General features: G+C 39.8%; 2 protein-coding genes and 1 non-coding gene across 3 annotated transcripts; 2 read left to right on the top strand and 1 right to left on the bottom strand.

Moving 5' to 3' along the window:
* Positions 1-4,159: 4,159 nt before the first annotated feature.
* LOC111819463 (uncharacterized) lies at positions 4,160-8,491 on the bottom strand. The gene is made up of 5 exons (XM_023725915.1): positions 8,405-8,491; positions 7,943-8,352; positions 7,608-7,654; positions 6,391-6,514; positions 4,160-4,601 (listed from the first exon to the last, which is right to left on the bottom strand). The coding sequence occupies exons 1-4, from the start codon at positions 8,489-8,491 to the stop codon at positions 6,423-6,425; spliced, it is 636 nt and encodes a 211-aa protein (XP_023581683.1). The 3' UTR covers positions 4,160-4,601; positions 6,391-6,422.
* RPL30 (ribosomal protein L30) lies at positions 8,466-11,689 on the top strand. The gene is made up of 5 exons (XM_004370747.2): positions 8,466-8,543; positions 8,643-8,695; positions 8,958-9,103; positions 10,554-10,684; positions 11,588-11,689. The coding sequence occupies exons 2-5, from the start codon at positions 8,675-8,677 to the stop codon at positions 11,635-11,637; spliced, it is 348 nt and encodes a 115-aa protein (XP_004370804.1). The 5' UTR covers positions 8,466-8,543; positions 8,643-8,674; the 3' UTR covers positions 11,638-11,689.
* Positions 11,230-11,361, top strand: LOC111819488 (small nucleolar RNA SNORA72). The gene has a single exon (XR_002823096.1). It is a non-coding gene; the product is annotated as a small nucleolar RNA SNORA72 (small nucleolar RNA).
* Positions 11,690-14,903: the final 3,214 nt, after the last annotated feature.

Here is a 14,903-nt window from a genome sequence, read left to right on the forward strand (position 1 = left end):
GAGGGCGCTGAGCGCAAGCGCACAGCGGGGCGCTAGGGTGAGGGGGTCGCACCTGCAGAGAAAAGGGAGCTTGAGCCGGGAGGGGAGAGAGGTGTAGAGCTGGAGGGCAAGGAAGCAGGACAGGAAAGGGACAGGTGGAACAAAGAAGTACGGTGGCAAGGTGGAGAGTATGGTAAAGTCAGAAAGAATAAAAGGCACATGAAGCAGGAGAAAGGGTGTTGGGGGCAAGAGCTGGGCGGAATCATCACTAAATAGCCAGGGATAGAGAGGCGGAAGCGGTTGGGCCCAATGGCTATTGATTGGTGCCTAGATTTGCAATGACGGTTTAATTCTCTTACATAACTGCAGTATAATTAATCACAAGGAAGTTTAACACTGATACTACTATTTAATCCACCCTCCATATTCAACTTTTGTCAGTTTTCCCAATAATTAGTATATACAGTCATTCCCCAGTATCCACAGGGGATTCTTCCAGAACTCAGCGGTTTTTCCACTATGCTCAAGTCCTTTATATAAAATAGCATAGTATTTGCATATAACCTCCACACATCCTCCTGTATACTTTAAATCATCTTTAGATTACTTATAATACCTAATACAATGTAAATGCTATATAAATAGTTGTTATACTGTATTATTTAGGGAATAATGACAAGAAAAAAAGTCTATACATGTTCAGTACAGACACAACCATCGTAGGCCTAACTACATAGTACATGTCAGACACTGAGGTATACAATGCTCAGAAAAGGAGTGCTGGAGAGAGCCTGAGGATCTGTGAAACGGGGGGAGGCTACAGCAGGGTATGCCTACACATCATTTCATTCCTGTGGATTCAGCATAGTGCTCACGTGCAGAAAATTCAGGTTTTGCTTTTTGGAACTTTCTGGAATTTTTTTTCCCTTAATATTTTCGATCAGCGTTGGTTTAATCTGCAAATGTGAAATCCTCAGTTATACAGGCCTGACTGTACGTACATATATATATATGATGTATGTGTGTACGTATATACCTATGTGTGATTCTAAGGTCCCTGTGTGGCAGTTTGTGCTCTGCTGCTAACCTAAAAGTTGGCAGTTGGAACCCACCTAGTGGCACCGTGGAACAAAGTTGTGACAATCTACTTCCATAAAAATTATAGCCAAGAAAACCCTATGGAGCAGATCTACTCTGTAACACATGGGGTTGCCATAAATTGGAACTGACTCCATAGCAATAGTTTTGGGTATTCATATACGTATTTCAAGATCCAATCCAGGATCACACATTGCGTTTAGCTGCCCTGCTTATTTTCCCTTAATCTGGAGCAGCTCCCCAGTCTTTGTGTTTTATGACCTTGACATCTTTAAAAGAACAGGCCATTTATTTTGTGTAACATTCCTCAATTTGGATTTGTCTGATGTTTCCTCATGATTGTATTCAGGCCATGCAGTTTTAGGCTGGAATACACATGTATGATATTGTATGCTTCTCAGTGCTTCCTACCAAGAGGCACATTACATCCCTTTGCCTCATTATTGGTGATGTTAACTTTGACCATTTAGTTAAGGGACTGTCTGCCAGGTTTCTCCACTGTAGTTCCTATTTTACTCTTGTAATGAGCAAGTAATTTATAGGGGGATACTTTGAGATGAAGTAAATATTGTTTCTCATCAAACTTTGATTTAATTTTTTTTTGTATTTTTTTTAAATTGTACTTTAGATGAAGGTTTACAGAGCAAGTTCATTTCTCATTAAACAATTAAACACATTGTTTTGTGACATTGGTTACTGTCTTAGTCATCTAGTGCTGCTGTAACAGAAATACCGCAAGTGGATGGCTTTAACAAAGAGAAATATATTTTCTCACAGTCTAGTAGTCCAAATTCGGGGCACTGGCTCCAGGGGAAGGCTTTCTCTTCTTGGCTCTGGAGGAAAGTCCTTGTCATCAGTCTTCCTTTGGTCTGGGAGCATGTCAGCACAGGAACCTCAGGTCCAAAGGACACGCTCTGCTCCCAGCATGGCTTTCTGGGGGTATGAGGTTCCCATGTGTCTCTGCTTGCTACTCTCTTTTATATCTCAAAAGAGACTGGTTTCACACACTATCTAATCTTGTATATCTCATCAGTATCACTGCCACTAACCCATTTTATTACATCATAGTCACTGAGTTTACAACACATAGGGAAAACACATCAGATGATAAAATGGTAGACAATTATACAATACTGGGAATCATGACCTAGCCAAATTGACAGATACTTTTTGGGGACACGATCCAATCCATGACAGTTGCCAACCCTATGATGTGTCACCACTTTCCTCTTCTCGACCTTGGGTTCCCCACTAGCAGCTTTCCTGACCCCTCCTGCCTTCTCGTCCTTGCCCCTGGGCTGATATGCCCATTTAATCTCACTTTGTTTTATGGGTCTGTCTAATCTTTGGCTGAAGGGTGAACCTCAGGAGTGACTTCAGTACTGAGTTAAAAGGGTGTCCAGGGTGATCTGCTAGTTTTAGCATACACTGATATTCCTGCTTGGATCCATTATTACCATGATTGTTATCAAACAGTGTCTTTCTAATTACTTTACTTACCGTGTATTCTGGTGTTATTAACTGGCATTCTACTTGTAAGGAAGAGCTTTCAGTTTTCCTTCACTTATTATTCATTTATTTTGATGCTCAATTTGCCTAAAATTTAACCAGTGGGGGTCTCTTCTGACATGTCTCCCTTGTCATTCTTCGAGCATTTATTTCCTAACTTTCTGGGACATCTTATATCGATGACTTCATACTGTTACTCCAATTGCAATCTAACACCAAACACCACAAGGTACATTCCAGTCCTACCCCGTTCCATGTTTTTAAGTCCCTTTTCCATCAGTGAGAAACCTGGCTCCCATTATCCCCAATATATTTAATCATTTAGTCAGTCCTAGAATATATAGAAAGTAGTTTGAAAATTGCTCACTCATACCATTGCAAAAAACAAACCTACTAATTAGACTTCAATATTTGTTTACGGTTCTTTTTGTCTTTAGGCTAAGGTATTGTCAAATATCATTCAAAAGTTTACTTGGGTTAGGTTCCCTCCCACCTCAATTAGTATGGGTATGTTATTATCTAAAATACACTTGGGGGAAAAAATAAACACTTAGGATCATTTGTTTCTGCTTGAATTCCAAGCTAGAGTTTTCCCCTCATCCTTGTTTTTATTGTGGTAAAACATATATAACAAACCATTTTCCATTTTAATGATATTTTAAGTGTACCATCTGGTGACATTAATCACATTCACCACGTTGTGCTGCCACCACCAGTATTCATTTCCAAGTTTCACATTACCCAGAACAAAAACTCAGTACCCCTTCAGCAACAACTCCTCCCTGTTCAATATCTTACTTAGCATTTTTGCACTGATATTCATAAGTAATTTTATTCTGTAATTTTTTTGTGCTTTCTCAGGTTTAGATATCAATAAAAGCAAAAAAAAAAAAAAAAAAAAACCCACTGCTGTTGAGTCGATTCTGACTCACAGTGACCCTACAGGACAGAGTCGAACTGCCTCATAGGGTTTCCAAGGAGCGGCTGGTGGATTCAAACTGTCAACCTTTTGGTTAGCAGCCAAATGCTTAACCACTGGCACCACCTGGGCTCCTAGACATCACTACTTCATAAAAATAACTTTTAAGTTTTCCTTTATTTTCTATACTCTCCAACAAATTATGTAGCCTGGCAGTAAAGGAACTTTGAAAGACTGCTTCCCATGAAACCATCTGAGCCTGGTGCTTTCATGGGGGATGACAGTTCCTTGATTTTCTCTAGGGAAACTGTACCGTTTATAATTTTTCAATCTGGTCAATATTTATAAACTGTACTTTCCCAGGAAATTATCCAAGTTATCAATTCTCATATACTTCTAACATTTGCCAATGTTTATAATCATAGACTCTAACAATAAAAGTGGCTGGATACTGTTCTAGGAGCCCTGGTGGTGCAGTGGTTAAAGCTCTCGGCTGCTAACCAAAAGGTCTGCAGTTCAAACCCACCAGCTGCTCCTCAAGAGAAAGATGTGGCAGTCTGCTTCCATAAAGATTTACAGCCTTGGAAACCCTATGGGGCAGTTCTACTCTGTCCTATAAGGTTGCTGTGAGTCAGAATCAACTCGATGGCAGTGAGTTTGGTTGGACACCGTTCTAAGCACTTTTACAATTAGTCCTCATAAACAACCCTACAAAGGAGATGGAATTTTTACCACTTTTTATTACAGATGAGAAAATGGAACCACAGTGGTTAAGATAGCAACTTACAAATAATTTGGTCTAACCATCTTATTTTACAGCTGATGTGAATTTTTCAAGGATATATGGCTGGTTCCTGACACAGCTGTCTGGGAGATGAGTCTTCTGACTCCAGCCTAGGCTCTTCATAGACATCTATTTTCCTGTATGTTATGGGATATACCACTATGGTCTTTACCATATGGTTAGAGCTCCTTTCTTTCTTCCCTCTTTTCCTCACTCCCTTCCTTCCTACTTTTTTTCCTTTAATCCAGTGCAGCAGAGTTTGTAGCCTGGTGAGGCCAGGGAATGAAAATGTCAGTCTGGAGGACTTTTGATCTAAAACAGAAAGGAGTATAAGAGACATATTTTGATTATTACCGTGCAGAGAAAGAGTGGAGATGAAATAGGTAAACTTTATTCCCTCTTTTCCTCTAAGTGTTCAGAATTTTTATATTAGCACACATGTGTTCAGTTAGTTGAGAGACCACCAACATTCACTGAGTTTACAGTTACAAGTGTAATTACTTGGACTGTCTTGCCCTCTCCACGCCATATCTGTGAGCATGTTTAGTGACCTGGTTGACTGGAAAGAATGTGAAAGCTGTGTCAGACAAGTTGAGTTCCAAATTCCTAGCAGGCTGTTTCCTAATTGGAACACTGCCTAAGTAATAGTTGATGATAATGAATACGATAGTTTTAACTGTCTGACAATGGGATGGGCCAGTGCACTGAACCGATGAATAACAGATGAACTTGTATTTGCTCCAACAGGGAATGTAGCCTGTCACCTTTAATTCTCATAGCAAGTAAAAACTGGAACAATAAATGCAGGTGCCTATAGAGTTCTCAGAAACAGTGATGCTGGTGAAGGAAAAATAAAGGGGAGACTTGTGTTAATTCTGTCTTACCACATTTACCTGTTGGTGTTCTTTCAAAATCATTCTGAAATGCTAGACTAGCACTGGAAAAAATAAAATGGCTGGATGGCAAAGTCATTTTTCAAAGCATATACATTTCCTGGCTTTTTGACTTTCAAATTTATAAAAAGTTGAAAGAATAGTACAATAAACAATCATACTGTACATGGCTGCTTTTATGCTGCAACGGCAGAGTTGAGTAGTTGTGATAGGGACTATATAGCCTGAAAAGCCTAAAATACTTACTATTTGGCCCTTTATAGAAAAAGTCTGCCAACCTCTACTCTAATAAATACAAGTCTGGAAATACTTGCCAAATCTTCAGGAGCCAAAGGACTTACCTCTCATTTTTACATGGCAAGTATGGGTGTGTCTCAGGAAACTGTTTCTTCCTTTAGAGTATAGGTTTTTTTGATGTGAACCATTTTAGGAAGTGTGGGTGTGGGTGGGTGACTGCGGTGGGGAAGTTGGTGGGAGGCAGGAGTGGGACTGAGGAGGAGAACTAGTACCCACTGTGTGACTATTCTGTGCAGGGCACTGTGCTAGGACCATTACATTTACTATGATCCTCACAACACAATGAGGTACACGTCATTATTCCTGTTTTATTGTTGAGGAAACTGATGCTTAGAGAGGTTAGAAAATTTGCCCAAAGTCATGTAGGTATCAAACAGAAAAATCGAGATTTGAGCTCACTCATCTTCAAAGAGATACAGTGGATTCAGCTGAGATCCCCTAGGAAGAATTCTCAAACATTTTGTGATCATGATTCATACGCAAAATGAGTGCTTTGAGCTTCTCTGGCTTCCAGTACATAGTAAGATGCCTGAGAGAAAGCAACCAGCCATGGTCTTGGGAGATGTTAATAATGCTGCCAATAAAAAATATCCTTGTTCACAATCTTTGAGCAGCTGTGCAACTATCCCTTCACGACAGAGACTCTTAAAGTTCAACTGCTGAGACGAAAGATTCAAACAGCACAGAAGGAAATAAAATAAAAAAAAATATTTTCCCATCCTATTCCAACCTCCAACCCCACTTCCCAGAGGAAACCACTGTGATCTTATGTATCCATACACAAAAGGCTTATGTGGGTATGTTCATTTTATGTTTTGATAGACATTGCTAATCTGTCCTTCGAGGGTTGCTATTCTGCTGTCATAACATATCTAACTTTAATCTTTCCAGTGGCGATTTAATTTTAGTACCTTTATTTTTTAAAGTCCCACTGGCACTGGAATCACTGATCAGCACGCTTCTTCCAATGATGAAAACTGAGGGAGCTTCTCCCAAGGGTTCTTCCGTAATTTAAATAAAATTCTGGGGAAAAGACTAGAATAGAAAGTAAAATTTTTAGTATAAAATTTCTTAAAATTCTACTCTAAAGCAAACCTCCCAAACTGTTTAACACTCAAATCTTCAATGTTCCATTTTAAAATATTTTTCTCATTATTCCCCTCAGGTGCGCTATATTCCAGCCAAACTGTACTAGCCACTCTGATTATGTCCTCGTAGGCCTGCTTCTGCTCTTCTCTGACTGGAATGCATTCCTCTTAATTTCAGTTAATCTTGGAGTCAAGAGGACCTAACTTCAAATCTCAGCCCTTTTAACTATCTGTGTAACTTTCTGTAAATTATTTAACCAGTTTTCTCTGTAGTTCTATCCCCTATAAAATAAGGATGATAATCACGTTTATGAGGCTACTGTAACCATTAAGGTTTGTGAAACGTACATAAAATCTATACAAAAGTTAATTATTCTTTAATATTATTATCCTTAACAGGTTCAGATAGATAATAGGCTCTTTAAACAGGGACCACGTCTTGGTTATCTCTGTGTACACTTAGTGCCTATAGTGATGTTTTGGATTTCCTTGGTGGTAAAATTAGTTAAGCACTTGGCTGCTAACTGAAAGGCTGGCAGTTCGAGTCCACCAGAGTTGCCTTGGAAGAAAGGCCTGGTGATCTACTTCCAAAAAACTAGTCATTGAAAACTCTACGGAGCACAGTTCTACTCACACACACGGGGTCGCTATGAGTCAGAACTGACTTGATGGCTTTTTTTTTTTTCGGTATAGTGATGCTTTATATAGCACAGAAATTTGTTAATTATATTTGTTAAAATTAATAAACATGTTATGCTACTTGTTTATACTGCCTCCAGGCATTACGCTGCTAGGTCTCTGAGGGCATCTTATATGATCAGGGCCTTATACAGGACCTGGCACAAGGTACCATTTGTGGAATGAATGAACATGTTACGTCTTTCACGATAATTTCATATTTATCCATAGCAGTTAAAGTTATACCTAAGTTGTTTTTTTTAGGCCGTTTTCTGACAAGATCCTTGAGGGTAAAATGTATCATAATTTTTTTGATATTAAGTGCTTAACAAGAACGTTTGAAAATAGAAAAAAATGCATACCTGAAGGTCTAATGTGACTGGTAACTTTAAACATTTCCAACTTGTACCTGCAAAACGCAAGGAATTGTAATGAAAAGTGCTCTTAGCACTGTTCCTAGTACATACTAGCTATTTACTTATTTGCTTATTTATTTTGGTTCCCTATCTCTCCCATTCTTCTCCAGGGTAAGATGACAGTAGGGAAACCACACGCAAAACTGCTTACCTACGGGTCTGGTTATATACTGCGGGGTGAAGGGGTGTGCTTTCAGCGCCCAATATTTTGCATGAATCGTCACTGGGCATTTACGTCTAACGTTCACAGAAAAAAGATTTTTTTTTTTTTTAAATCGGACCTGTTTAATGCCGTCTGTGCAAATTCGGCTAACAAGTGCACACTGAAACGATCACAAGAGACGAGTTTAAGAGAGCTCAGGGCGTCACCGTTCTCCGAGGGACCTGCAACTTCGGTGAGCGCAGGAAAGTTGACGTAGCTACTCCTACTCGGCAGGACTGACCACCGGGGGAACTCAGAATTCCGGCGGAACGCTCCCAAAGTCTTCCCAAGAGGCGCGGCTTCCGGCAAGGATGAGGTCAGCTGCACACTACAGGACAGTGGTCGCAGTTGCGGCCGCTCCTTCTTACCGCCCCTCCCATCGCACCCACAGCCGGTTTCTCCAATCCCCGCCCCGTCCGAGGTTCTTTCGTTCCTACGCCCGCAGCTCGGAGCAGCAGAGCAACACAGCAAGAAGCTTAAGGCCGGCACCTGGAGGAACTGGTACTGTAACCTAGCGGTAACAGAAGCAACCAGCAGCTACCCTCCGCTTCTTGCCCGCCCCTTCCGCACGCGGTTTACTTCCGCTTCCGGTCCCGGAGTCCCTGCTCAGCCGTGAAGAGCTTTGCATTGTGGGAGTTCCTCCCTTTCTCCCTCCCCGGCCATCTTGGCGGCAGCTGTTGGTGAGTGGGCTCCACCAAGAAGTGGTTTAAGCAGTGTGGAGAGCATTGCAGGTGCCGTTTGGGTTCCGGATCCTAAACTTCCTGTCTTGTATGTTCTAGGTTGGGGGCCGTCCCGCATCTAAGGCAGGAAGATGGTGGCCGCAAAGAAGACGGTGAGTGAGGCGGGCCAGGGCTAGAGGTGGATTCACGTGGAGAGATGAGGCCCAACTGGGGCGGGCAGACCTGGGCACACCGGGGAGACAGCATGACCGCTGGCATTTGGAGGGCCCCAAAGGGAACCCGACAGGCCCTCCCAATGACTTGGGACCTTCGACTTTGGAGGCTTTATTAGGGGCTCAGGCTTCCTGAAATTGGATCCACTTGAGGTGGTTGCAGACGAGGTTTTCAGGTCTGTGTTAAATGCTTGCTTTGTAGAAAAAGTCGCTGGAGTCGATCAACTCTAGGCTTCAACTCGTTATGAAAAGTGGGAAGTACGTTCTGGGGTACAAACAGACTCTGAAGATGATCAGGCAAGGCAAAGCGAAACTGGTCATTCTCGCCAACAACTGCCCGGCCTTGAGGTAATCGAAGGAACATGAGTGTGTCGCCTTGCCCGCCGCAGATTTATCGTGAGCGAATATCCAGGAATGTAAACTTGTAGTCTGGGTAGCATGAAACCGGTTTTATGTAAAACTTGTTTCGTGAGCGAGTACTTGCAGAATAATTATTGCAGTTGCTGTTATGGTGTTTGTGTCTTGATCCCCCCCCATCCATTTGCTCTCGTTGTCTAAGCTTATCTTTGGCAGAAACGTAACAGAAGGAGTAAAAACCACAGAATGTCAGAGTTGAGGAAAGATGAGAACTTCAACATAATTTTTTTTCCGTGTATTTTGTATCATTTTTTTGGGTAATTTTTCTTTTTTGGCTGTTCAGTGCTTAAAAGGTGCTTCATTGTATGAACTTACTTGGTTTTGTGTAGTAAAGGCAGGTAAGAGTTCAGGCTGGAATTTGACAGAATGTGAGTTGCAGACTATCTTAGAACACTTGGTTCAGCCCATTGTGTTAATTGTCTGGATCCAGGCTTTTGCTAAACATAATGTTTTGGAATTTAAGTTAGTGGGTGTTGTAAATAAGCTAAAGGAACTTAGATCTTGCAGACTATAAACCATGAAATTTTCCCTCCTAGCCCATCGATTTTTCTATGGTAATGCATAATCTGCTTGCAGCATTTTATATCAACTGTCTGTGTTTAAGTGCCAAAGCCTCAAGTGCCCTTCTATAGCAGTGCTTCTCAAACGTGAATGTGCGTATGAATCGCATTGGTGATCTTGTTAAAATACAGGCTCTGATTCAGTGGGTCTGGAAAGGGGCCTTGGATTATGCATTTCTAACAAGCCGTTTGTAAACACTGTTGCAGGTTTGTGGACTCAGTGGCAGAGTTCTACAGGACTCCTTTCAAACTCTTAAAACCATTAGTTATCTGTGTCCACTTAGTTGACACAAATTAATACACTGCCCAGTGTTAATTGTTTGGATAAGTAATCATATCACTCCCCATCTAGGATTCAAGGCAGCAGAGGGTGATAGGAATAGCTTATCTTTTAAAGTCATGGGTGTGATTCTGGATTCTCCACTCATTCTGAACCTAAATTCTTTTGTTAGCTTAAGAGAAGGGGAGTATATAATACCTACCTTAGAGGTTGTCATGGATGTAAAGTGTCAGGCACATTGTGAGTAAATGTTTCCTTTTTTTTTAATTTTGCACTCTACCCTTTTTTCCATGAGTATAGATACTGTCTTAAACATAGTAGGTGTTCAGTAGATATTTGCTGGTTGCCAAGAAACTGAAAACCTGTATCTTGTAAGGGGTCCATTATATTGGTTAATGTGTATGATAATGTGTTTTTAAGAGTAATACATGGTTTAGTTACTGTTTAAAGGCCTCGCCAACATTAAAACTAAAGAGAGAAGAAATAACATCCTGTTAGGCACTTGATGTGGCATTTATTTGCCTTTTTTTGATTCCCAAAGGAAATCCGAAATAGAGTACTACGCCATGTTGGCCAAAACTGGTGTCCATCACTACAGTGGCAATAATATTGAATTGGGCACAGCGTGTGGAAAATACTACAGAGTATGCACACTGGCTATCATTGATCCAGGTATGCTTTTTAATTCATAGACTTAGTTTTTTTCATTCTAATGTAATACAGGTATTTGCTATATTAAGCTCTTAGGCTCCTGAGTTAGAATTTGGATAGCAAGGCAGTATGCTATAGTTTATTTCAGAGAATTAATGAATGTATCAGTAGATTATAATTGGCTTTGATTGTTAAAAATTGTTTTTTGTTTTTTTTTTAAAACTTTGAGAATATGAATTTCATTTGATGAAGAACCTAGTGACTGTGGAATTAATGGTTTATGTTGGATGGGAGAAACTGATTTAGTTTAGCTACGTCTGAAAAAGAATACAGAAATTGTGGGTTGTCAAAATTTAAAAAAAGTGCTTGTAATAGAAAGCTATGTGTTTGAAGACTAGGAACTTGGTAAAAGGTGGAACTATAAAGGAATAAATAATAAGATGAAGTAAGTCGAGGAAAATAATTTTTGCTGTCTGGGAACAGGCAGGTAAAATTAGGTAGAGAAAATAAGTACCTACGAATATATGTGTATTTTGAATTTATGAAATTTTAGTTAATTCATAATACTGCGAATATTCTCGCTGTCCTGATTTTGTGATAATCAGGGCAGGCTAAACATTCGCTATAGTAAGACCATGCATGTGTCCCCAGACCTAGTTATTTCTCTAGGTCTGGTTTTATAAATGCTGGTGATAAACCAAGTCTGATTTACTATATGACCATCTTGTGTAGGAAACGGCTGAGACTCTAGGTATTTTTGTTCAGGCTTCAGAGAAATGACAATATAGCTAGTCAAAAAATGTGAAAATAGCCAGTGCTAATTTTCAGAGCTATGCTTAAAGAAGGCATAAACAAAGAAGGGAAACTTTGTGATTACCAGTTGCCATTAAATGAAAAATTACTGTGTTTTGTTTTATTTTCCAGGTGATTCTGATATCATTAGAAGCATGCCAGAACAGACTGGTGAAAAATAAATCATGTAATATTTTTCTTTAATAAAACTGGCTAGAAGTTGTTTAAAAAACACTATCTGTTTTCAGTTATTTTTCTTTTTATGTTTTTGTTTCAGTACTGTTTCATGAAAGTAGGGTTAGAAAGGGTGAGGCAGCTAGATGTGGTGACAAGACTTTTGGGCTAAGAGTTATAGATCCCAGTTTCAGGTTTCTTGTTTTGTAAAGGGAGTACACCAAGTTACTTTTCAGAACTAGATTTTCAAGAGACTTAATTTTCATAATTGCTATCTCAGGACATTGTTGGCATTTTACATTTGAATATGCTTGAGAGGCAGCAATACCCAGAAAACAGAGTCGCAGTCCAGTTTAAATCTGCAGATCTGCGTAGCAAAGAAGATTAAATGAATCTATTTCCCCACCCCCAAAATGCTTGCATAAACTGAGAAAAATTTTAGCGAACTTAAATGAAGAAGGAATTTAAGAGTATGCGCTGGTAGGGGTAAAAGAAATGTACTTGGACATCTTCAGAATAATCCTTGATTTTAAATCAGTGTTAAAGCCAAGATTGCCTGAAATGTGTTCTATAGAATTTTAGTCCTGAAAAATCACTGTGCAGTGGGTTCAGTGTTGTGGTTTTTGGGAAACTGCATACTGCATCTCCCAAGAACATGTCTCATGGAACCCTTTTCCCACATCTGATAACATCCTTTGGAACATACAGAGAAATTAATTTGGCGAGAAGTAATGATTTAGTTACGTTCAAAATTGACTCATTTTCTTGATTTACATAGTTGAATGGGTGTGTGTGAGTGCGTATACTAGTTGGGTATATCCTACTCAGTTAAGTATGTTTGGTTAATAGAGGCTACAGAAATAGAAAAAACAAAAAATTTCTTCCATGTTAGAATCGATCTGTCTCTCTTTTGCAGGCAGTTTTTGGTGGTAGAGAAGTGAGATATAAAAATGAGGATGCCTTCTATATACTATCTAGAAAGGCAAACATATACTGTAAAGCAAACCCATCCAGCGGCCTTGGATTTAGAGTCAGGACTCTACCTTTTTTTTCCTCCAAATAATACTGTTTTTGGTGAAATTTTACACAGCAAGTTAGATTTCCCTTTGACAATTTCCTCACAAATTGATCAATGACATTAGTTACATTTTTCATGTTGTGTCAACGGTCTCATTGATTGTGTTCTTGGTTGTTCCATTTCCAGTACTCTAGTTTCCCTGTCCTTTCATCTTTGCTTTGGATTAAATGTTGATCTTTTGGACTCACAGATGGTTTTTTTAGTAGAGCGCTGATCTAACAGGTAATATCCTTTATTTTGTATGTCACTCTCCTGTTAATAAAAGACAATCTTGGGATAGTTTTGGTTCAAGGTTTAAAGAGCGTTTCACGGCAGTAGTCTCAGGGAGTCCTCTGGTCTCAAGTCATCCAGTTAGTCTAGCCAATTTTAAGAATTTGAGTTTTGTTTTGCATTTTCCTTCTATTCTAACCAGGATCATCTGTTGTGCCCCTGGTCAAACTGATCAGTGGTGGTAGTCAAGCACCACCTAGTTCTTCTAGTTCCAGTAGTTGAGGTCGTGTCTCACGTAGGCTGTCAGCCTTGTAGATTTGTTTCTTCTCTGATTTTGGTTACTGTCTTACTCTTGGCCCTGATGAGTATAGACCAATAGTTGTTGTATCGTAGATGGCTGCTGTCAAGCTTTTAAGACCCTAGATGCTACTCCACCAGGATGCAGAACATGAAATTTGTGAGCTGATTATGCCCTGGTGGTATAGTGGTTAAGAGCTACGGCTGCTAACCAAAAGGTCAGCAGTTTGAATCCACCAGGCGCTCCTTGGAAACTCTGTGGGGCAGTTCTGCTCTGTTTATAGGGTCACTATGAGTTGGAATCAACAGCAGCAGGTTTTTTTTTTAAATACCTATCCTTACGTGATCCTAGCTTTTCGGGTTTTTTTTATACCCATCCTTATGTGATCCTAGCCTCGTTTTTCCTTTGTTGTAGTTGTTGCCCTCTTACACATGTCAGACTCTTTGGTACAGGCATTTTCTCGTGAGTGCTTCTCAGTGGCATCATTTACTTTGGTCATGCTGTGCTCACTACACCCACAGTCAGTGCCACTTTTCCCATCACCAAAAAAAGGGATCATACAGGGGTTCTACTTAATAGCTATGTGACAACCATGGATGAGTCAAATCCCCAGTTTGACAGGTGAGGGAATTTTCTTTCAAGTTAACATGGCATCATTGTAGTTTGTATTTCAAGTTCATCTCTGAGGTTGTGGATATAATTTAGAGATTGGTCGTTCTTAATTAGGGTTTTCTTACTGATTGTTCAGTTAGTATTTCTCAGTTTGGGAGTACTACTGACATTTTGAGATGGGGCAATTCTTTGTTGTGAAGGGCTGTGGCATACTGCGGGATATTTCTCATTACTAGTTTTCCTTTCATGTAACAACACTCACAAGTGCCACTCCTACATTTCTAGAGTGGCACCTCTTCTGATTAGGAGCTGCTGAGTTACTTGGAAAATTCTTAAAGTCCTAAGGTCTTTATGTTTGCATATCCAAAGACTAGTATGCTCAAATTTTTTTCAAATGTTCTTTATCCTTAACGTGCAGTGCTCACTCAGTCAGACTGTTGGTCTGTAATACTGTTGGACTGTTTTCATAATGTTTTAGTTTCTTGGTTAAAGAATTTTGTGTTTACTATCCACTGGTTTATTATACACCCTATCTCCATAAATTGACTTTTCACACTATTCAGGTTATTTTTGGATGATTTTTCTCTCCAGGTTGACTACTTCCAATTTCATTTTTTAAGGGGTGGTGGTGACCTGAAGAATTTAACATTGTGGATGCCAGTGTACCATTATTTTGCAGTTTTTCTGTTGCATGACTTTTTGCAGACATTTTGGAATGGTTCTTAGAAAATTTATGATTTTAGGGTCTTCTAGGGAGCCCTGGTGGCACAATGGTTAAGTGCTCGGCTGCTAACCGAAAGATTGGCAATTTAAATCGACCAGGTGTTGCGCAGGAGAAAAATGTGGCAGTCTGCTTCCATAAAGATTACAGCCTTGGAAAACCCTATGGGCATTTCTATTTCTACTCTGTCCTATAGGGTCCCTGTGAGTCAGAATTGACTTGATGGCAATGGGTTTGGGTTTGTTTTTTTTATGTAGTGATAATATGCTATAAAATTATTTGGCTTTTACCTTTTGCTTTCATGTACTTTTTGTGTGCTCACCAGTGTTTCAGCGAGAAAGGGGTATAAAGCTCA

This window comes from Trichechus manatus, unplaced genomic scaffold, assembly GCF_000243295.1.
Source record: "Trichechus manatus latirostris isolate Lorelei unplaced genomic scaffold, TriManLat1.0 scaffold00009, whole genome shotgun sequence".
In the NCBI taxonomy this organism is placed as follows: Eukaryota; Metazoa; Chordata; class Mammalia; order Sirenia; family Trichechidae; genus Trichechus; species Trichechus manatus.